This window comes from Pipistrellus hanaki (genome assembly GCF_964339955.1).
Source record: "Pipistrellus hanaki genome assembly, chromosome: 5".
In the NCBI taxonomy this organism is placed as follows: domain Eukaryota; kingdom Metazoa; phylum Chordata; class Mammalia; order Chiroptera; family Vespertilionidae; genus Pipistrellus; species Pipistrellus hanaki.
Genome location: NC_140507.1, coordinates 90,515,297 through 90,523,638, shown reverse-complemented (window position 1 = coordinate 90,523,638; position 8,342 = coordinate 90,515,297). Strand labels below are relative to the sequence as shown.

The window sequence follows — 8,342 nt, the reverse complement described above, 5'->3', positions numbered from 1 at the left end:
CACAAATTGTCCTAAGGCAAGGTAGATATACATATCAAAAGTAGGGTTCAGTACACAGAATCCATTGTCAGATTGGAGGAATTGCCTTTGGCTGTTCAGGTGTTTGGCCAGTAGGGGGCAATAACATGTAGATTGAAATGCCCTTAACTGTCTGGCAGCAAGCAATCATTTATGCAACCTTTTCAGGTTTGGGAAAATGTCCTCAGCCACCTCCAGATGATTCAGCCCTGCTGACATGCTGGAATTGGCTTCTGGCAGGGGAAAACATCAACGTTTGGGGACAAATGGTCGAAAAGAATCTTGATTCTATGAAAGACTTTGGATGTGAATTTGGGAAAAAGAGACTACCCAACTTGCTGCATTTCCACATTTGATGCTGTCAGTTAAGAAAGTAATCAGCCAAAACCGGTTTGGCTCACTGGTAGAGCGTTGGTCTGCGGACTGAAAGGTCTCAGGTTCGATTCCGGTCAGGGGCATGTACGTTGGTTGCGGGCACATCCCCGGTGGGGGCTGTGCAGGAGGCAGCTGGTTGGTGTTTCTCTGTCATCGACGTTTCTAGCTCTCTATCTCTGTCCCTTCCTCTCTGTAAAAAATCAATAAAATATATTTAAAAAAAAAGAAAAAGTAATCAAATTGTGATTGTTTTGACTAAAATATACAGAAAGTTGCTGAACAATTTACAAAAAAACAGCAACAATAGCCAGGACCGGTTTGGCTCAGTGGATAGAGCGTCGGCCTGCGGACTGAAAGGTCCCAGGTTTGATTCCGGGCAAGGGCATGTACCTTGGTTGCGGGCATATCCCCTGTAGGGGGTGTGCAAGAGGCAGCTGATCGATGATTCTCTCTCATTGATGTTTCTAACTCTCTATCCCTCTCTCTCCCTCTCTGTGAAAAATCAATAAAATATATTTAAAAAAAAACACACAAAAACAAACAAAAAAAAACAGCAACAATAGCAAAACTGGTTAAGAAAGGCAATTTTCTACTTGGAAGGCCGGTGGAAGCTGTGGAAACTCATCTTTATAACTATTAATTTCATGTAGAGCGATTTTTTTGAATAATATGTGTTGTGCAGTTACACATGAAAACATATGATGTTGGAATAGAAACCGCTTATGGAAGTCCAAGAAAAGACATGCACATTGGGAAGTACAGGTCCACACCAGGTCTAACTGAATGGTCCCAAATGCCAGCCCTGCCTTCTGACGGAGTGGAAGGCCAGGCTGGAGATAGCCACCTCTCCTATGGACCCTTACTCCTTTTCCTCTCTCTGTCACCAAGCAGCAGCCTCCTCAGAGCCCCCTTCACCTCTCTGTTTCACAGGGTGTAGATCAGGGGGTTCAGGAGCGGGGTGACGATGTTGTAGAGGAGGGTGAGGAACTTGCCCTGGTTCTGGGAGGAGTTGTGGCCCGGCTGCATGTACATGTAGATGATGTTTCCATAGAACAGGGAGACCACTGTGAGGTGGGAGCCACAGGTGTTGAAGACCTTTTGTCTCCCGGATGCTGACTGTATTCGTAACACAGCCCTGACGATGTAGCCATAGGAGACCAGGATGTACACCAGGGGTGACAGCACAATGCCCACGGCCAGAACAAAGGCAGTGCCCTCAGTCACAGCTGTATTGACACAGGCCATCCGGATCAGAGCAGGCATCTCACACAAGAAGTGGTCCACACTGCGGTGCCCACAGCGTGGTAAGTGCAGGGTGACTGGGGACATGGCCAGGGAGTTGGCCACACCACAGCCCCAGGCCAGAGACACTAAGCCCATGCAGAGGCGAGGTTTCATAATTACCATGTAGTGCAGGGGATTGCAGACTGCAACATACCGGTCATATGCCATGACGGCCAGGAGCAAACACTCTACACCACCCAGACCCAGGAAGAGAAACAGCTGGATGGCACAGCCTATGTAGCTGATGGTCTTGTCACGCCCACTGAGATTATAGAGTAGCTGGGGGATGGAGCTGGTGGTGAAACTGAGGTCCAGGAAGGAGAGGTGGGTGAGGAAGAAGTACATGGGGGTGTGGAGGTGGGAGTCCAGCCGGGACACCAGAATAATGGTGGTGTTGCCCACAATGGTCAGGAGATATGCAATCAAGATGACCACAAAGAGGATCTTCTCCAAATGGGGGTGGTCAGAAAATCCCAAAAGGATGAAATTTCCCTGGGTACTATCATTGGTTCCTTCCATTTCTACTGCACCTGAAGAAGAATAGCAATACTAATAATGGTCACAGACAATATAAGGCAGCACTTTCTATGAGCCAGGGATCCCCTAAGCTTTTTACAGTTACTTGCAGCCAGCCACTGCTTGCCAACACTGTCAGTGCACCAAGAACTTGGAAACTGATGGACCTTGGGCATTAACAGGGCTGAGGCTAAGCATCGATTGTTCCTGTTGAGATAGTGGTGGCTCAAGGCAATGCCCTAACCTGATAATCCTTTTACTGTTTACCAAAGTTTACCTTTGATATGCCTGTATGCATTGCTGAAGGGAAAATGTGTATTCAAGTAAGTAAAAAGCAGACAGGCCAGAGGTCAGTGTGCTCTTCATGAAAGAGACACCACCTGGCCCCTAGCCCTTAATAATTCATATTTCTTGTCTAATGTTTTCTTTTGAGTGTCAGCCCCTCCTTCAGATCCTGAACCCACTTGTGCAGGCCGCAGCAGTTATTTACTCATTTAACTCCCAACATTTACTCATTTAACAGCAGTGATATGGAGTTGACAGTCTTATTATCCCACATTTACAGAAAAGGAAACAGAGGCAGATGTATTTTAAGCAAATGATCATATTCTGGAGAAGGCAGTGCTGATTAGAACCAAGGAAATTGGGCTCAGAGTCTTCGTCCTGTGCTGCTGGCACTACTTGTCATTTTAATGACAGAAACTGGTCCTGCCATGGCCCTGCCACTGATTTTCCTTGAAACACAATTTCCTGAGCTCCTGCTAAAACCTCAAACACCCAAAATGGAATCCCAGAATAATGAATTAATAGAATGCAGAAAACATGCATTATATGAAGAATATTTTATTTGTTCTTTAACTCAAGGACACATCTCATTCATTTGGCCATTATTCTTGAGGTAATTTTAAAGTACCCAAATAAATAAATAACATATGAAATAACTGAATATTACTAAAGCAATATGCACATAAAATTAACATCTCCCTCTCAATTGGGTCTGATTTTTATGAAATTAAGCATATATATTTTTTCTTCCAAAGCACTATAAACTGCTTGAGGAAAATAAGACCACAACAGGTAAAGTAACTTTAATGCAGTAATTTACATACATGTGCAGAAACCTCTATCCAATTGCAATGCTCAGAGTTTATCACATTCAAACAAAGCATGTTTGAAGACTTAGTACACCAGTCTTACCGACAACACAGAGGAATCGATTGAACACGTCAAGCCACAGCCCCAGCCCCCCTGCTACAGTCCCTTAGCCAACAAGATACAATGGGGAGCCCGCAGAGAGCTCTTTGGCTTTTACAGTTTTCTCATCGAAAATGGTAATCATCGAGCTACCTTATTTACTTTATAGATATGTTTTGATATTTTTTTAATTTAAAAGTTGGTAAATATGAAAGTATGTTGCATAAAGCTTATGTGTCATATACACAGGAAATGGGAAATTCTACCTTTAACATATATTCAAACATTCTTCGAAAACATATTAAGCCATGGTAAATGGGGGGCACTTGGAGTTGAGGAGTGTGAACAACTCATTCACTGCTTTCACCAAAACAAATAACAAACCAATTAAACATCAAATATAACTATTGTAAGAAAGCATAAAAGTCGTTTCCTGATCATATTGAATTTAGATAGGTCTCACCAGGCGAATTGCAGTTCTCAAAAGCAATAAAGCAAAATACAGCTAAATTTTCATATTTTTTAATATATCTATGCTATAAGAAACACCACTGAAAATATAAAGAATCATAAAAATACTAGAGAAATTCAACATGACCTTTCTACTAATATTTTCAAGAAATTGGCAAGAAAATAATGAAACAAAATGAAAATAGCTAATGAGAAAATTTTTAATATTGAAGACTGAGGAGTTTAAATTCCCAAAATGTGTGGCTGCAATGATGGGCGGCAGGAAACAGGCCGTGTTTTCAGAGCAGGGCCGTGCTCTGCCTCTTCCTGGCGAAGAGGGACACCTATCCATCACACCCTCTGCTGCTGACCTTTTCAATGCTTTCCCTTAAAAAAAACAAAACAAAACCAAAACTCACATCTCAGGTCTTCTATCCTCACATGCACGTGACAAACCTGTCTTTCTTAGCAAGACAAACTCCAGTTTCAATATAAAAAATAATAGCTTTCATTTTGTGTTCCTTCATAAATGAAAGCTATTATTTTTTTATGTTGAAACAGCACTTTTATATCTCATCTTTTAAAAATCACTTTGCACTAGTCAATTGGATTTGTTTTAATGAAGTAACAGAAGTGGTGATGGTGTGTGTTTGTGTATAGAGTTGAGTCTAGGTGTGTTTGTCACAGTCCATACATTTTTCAACAGCAAAGGGCGAGTCCCCCATTTTCTGTTCCTTTGAGGCATTCCATAAGGCTTTTTAAATTGTTGACAGTATTACACATGTCCCTCAATTTTTCTCCCCTTTCGCCCCCTCCTCCCAGCCCCTGCCCCACTCCAGGCCTTCACCCCACCATTGTTTGTGCCCATTGCTTAAATTCTTTGGTAAATCTCTTCCCATCCCCTTCACCCGCCTCCCCCCGAGGTTTGTTCCTTGTATCCTCTGGACCTATTTTGTTGGTCAGTTTATTACGTTCATTAATTCCACAAATAAGTGAGATCATGTGATACTTGTCTTTGGCTGCCTTATTTCACTCAGCATGATATTCCCCAGGTCCATCCATGCTGTTGTACAGGGTAAGAAATCCTTCCTTTTTATAGTGGATAGTTTATCTATGTGGCTTTCAATTTAACAAGCCAATAGAGAGGTGCAATTTACAGACTGAGTTCCTCAATCCAGAAATCTACTCACAGTGTTTACTTCTGTGCTGCCAGTTCCATGAAAGGTCAGACGTGGGAAGGTGCAGATCGAGCTGGAGGACCTCCACGCACGGATGTCTCCTCCTCTCCTGGGTTCAGGCAGATGCTCTACCGGGTGTAACTGTGCATGTGGAGAAAAAAACGCACCTCTCCTGGCTGTAGCCCATGACTCTGCAAATGAAATGCACCGTGGTGCTTGTGCAGGTGCATGGCAATGAGCCCCAGTGATGCCGCTCTCCTGAAAGAAGAGAGGAGAGAGACCCTGACGGTGACCTGGGGCCATCCACAGCCCCAGGCTCCAGGGGAACGCTGCACCCATAGGGCTCATTAGTGCCTACGCTGAGGTGTGCCCTGGGTGTGCATCACCACAAATCCCACAGGCCCCAGGCAGCAAATGAGGACCATGAGAATTTGTCCCTTGATGCCATAAAGACTTATTACTTCACAAGAGCAAAGTTGGGACTCTTGCCACTGGTATTCTATATACTTTTAATGTAAGTACTGCTGGGCCATTTGTTCCCTTCCCCTGCTCCCAAGAATTGTTATATGTGGCCGAAACCGGTTTGGCTCAGTGGATAGAGCGTCAGTCTGCGCACCAAAAGGTCCCGGGTTCGATTCAGGTCAAGGGCATGTATATTGGTTGTGGGCACATCCCCAGTAGGGGGTGTGCAGGAGGCAGCTGGTCGATGATTCTCTCTTATCCATGTTTCTAACTATCTATCCCTCTCCCTTCCTCTCTGTGAAAAATCAATAAATATATTTTTTTTAAAAAAGGATTGTTATATGTGTAAAAATCAATTGAGGCATAATTGGTCCCATCCTACCTGGAACAGGATCATGGTGGCTTTTTTCTCTTTTTTTCTTTTCTTTTTTTTTTCTTTAGATCTACTGAAAATAAAGAAATGTTTTGACTTATCTATCTATCTATTTATTTATTTATTTTTTACTAAGAATTTTATGGATAAAAATAAGTAACTATTGTCCTAGATAGTAGAAAACCAGTTTTTGGGTACATTGATTAATGTTATTATGAATTTAAGGAACTAACAGGGTGGATTATTTTATTTTATTTACTTATTTAGTTTTATTTTTGGATTTGAAAGGAAGATGTCATCATATGTCAGTTCAAACTTCTTCTTAATCTCTATTTACTTTATTTCTTTTTATATTAAACTAGCGGCCCAGTGCATGAAATTTGTACACAAGGTGGGGGTGGGAGTTCGTCCCTCAGCTCAGCCTGCACCTTCTCCAAATCTGGGACCCCTGGCTCCCAACTGCTCACCTCTAGCTCAGTCCAGGACTGCTGGCTCCCAACTGCTCACCTGCCTGCCTTCCTGATTGCCCCTAACCGCTTCTGCCTGCCAGCCTGATCACCCCCTAACCACTCCCATGCCAGCCTGATTGATGTCTAACTGCTCCTCTGCCAGCCTGTTTGCCCCAACTTCCCTCCTCTGCAGGCCTGGTCACCCCTAACTGCCCTTTCCTGCAGGGTTGATCACCTCCAACTGACCTCCATTGCAGGCCTAGTGCTTCCCAACTGCCCTCCCCTGCTGGCCATCTTATGTCCACATGGGGGCAGCCATCTTTGACCACGTGGGGGCAGCCATCTTGTGTGTCAGAGTGATGGTCAATCAACATATTACTCTTTTATTAGATAGGATAGAGACCTGATGCATGGGTGGGGGCCAGCTGGTTTGCCCTGAAGGATGTCCCAGACCAGGGTGGGGGTTCCCTTAGGGCATGGGGGGCCTGTGCTAGGGGCCTGTGAAGGTTTGCAAGCTGGTCACATCCCCCCGGTGACCCAAGTGGAGGCCCTGATATCTGGAATTTATTTATCTTCTACAATTGAAACTTTGTAGCGTGGAGTGAAGGCCTGAGCAGGCCAGGGCTACAGAATCTTGGCTTCCTTCATTGCCTGTGGCAACCCTTGCCTCCTGCTCTTCCAGCTCAGTGGCTGCTGCCATCTCTGTTGGAATTTATTTACCTTCTATAATTGAAAGTTTGTATCCTTGAGTAGAGGCTTAGGCCCACCAGGGTGTGTGGAAAGCTAGGCTTCCTCCATTTCCAGGGAAACCCAAGCCTCCTCCTGCTCTCTGTGTCCTCAGCCATCTTGGTTGGTGTTAATTTGCATATTTTCTCTGATTGGATGGTGGGCATGGCTGGTGGGTGTGGCTGGTGTAGCAGAGTGATGGTTAATTTGCATGTTACTCTTTTATTAGATAGGATTTACTGGGTGAAATTGGTTAATAAAATTATATGGGTTTCAAGTGTACAATTCTATAAAGCATCATCTCTATATTGTATTGTGTGTTCACTACCACAAGACAAATGTTCCCTCACCATGTATCTCCAATTTTACCCATTCTACCTCCCCCCACTCCTTTTCCCCTCTTGTAATCACCATGCTGCTGTCTGTGTCTATGAGGGTTTATTTTGTTTTGCTTAATCCCTTCAGTTTCAAAAACTGACTAGGGAGAAGTGGAAAAAATATCATAAACCCCTGGTTTATCATATTGTGTCCATATGACAGTGTTTTATTATTTTATGTTATTTAAAAATATATCTATTTATTTAAGAGAGGAAGGGAGAGGGAGAGAGATAGAAACATCAACGATGAGAGAGAATCATTGATGGGCTGCTGCACACTGGAGATTGAGTCCACAACCTATGCATATACCTTTGACAGGAATTGAACCCAGGACCTTTAAGTCTGTAGGCCGATGTTCCATTCTCTGAGACAAACCCACCAGGGCTATGACCGTGTTTTAATGATCTTACAGAGGCAACTATGATATCACAAGGCTGAAAATTTAAATAATAATAATAAAGTAAATAAATAAATAAATAAATAATAATTGAGTCCTAGCAGTCAGCCAGGCAATAACAGGGCAAAAGCATGCTTTTTTTGAGTCAACTGATGAAGGGATATGTCAAAATAATTACTTGGGTTCTTTTGTGTAGATACAGGCACAGACTCAGGGAGTGAAAGATTGCTCCAAGCAGGAGAGTGTGTAGAACTGTAGATGTGTAGCATGTGCAGCCCTCCTCCATCCTGCCCTCTTCCTTGTACAATGGAAGAGCTGCTCCCTAGAAATGTAAACATAGGTTTGGTGCTAGGAGAGCAGATGGATTTAATAAATCCCAGAGTCCCAATTTCTCTGCCCTTTGGGATCTAAGAGTTTAAATTACTATTCTAAATTTGCTCAGTTCCTTCTACTGTCTAATAAAGCTATTTTACTTCCTGCTTCCACCAGCTCCACATAGCACCACCCTCCCAGTTTTCATCATTTAGGGCCTTCCCACATGC

At 43.4% G+C, this 8,342-nt stretch overlaps 1 protein-coding gene across 1 annotated transcript; it reads right to left on the bottom strand.

The window, feature by feature from the left end:
• Positions 1-1,317: 1,317 nt before the first annotated feature.
• LOC311622280 (olfactory receptor 2W3-like) lies at positions 1,318-2,196 on the bottom strand (the record flags this gene model as incomplete). Its single annotated transcript, XM_084883253.1, has 1 exon — positions 1,318-2,196. The coding sequence occupies one exon, from the start codon at positions 2,194-2,196 to the stop codon at positions 1,318-1,320; it is 879 nt and encodes a 292-aa protein (XP_084739379.1).
• Positions 2,197-8,342: the final 6,146 nt, after the last annotated feature.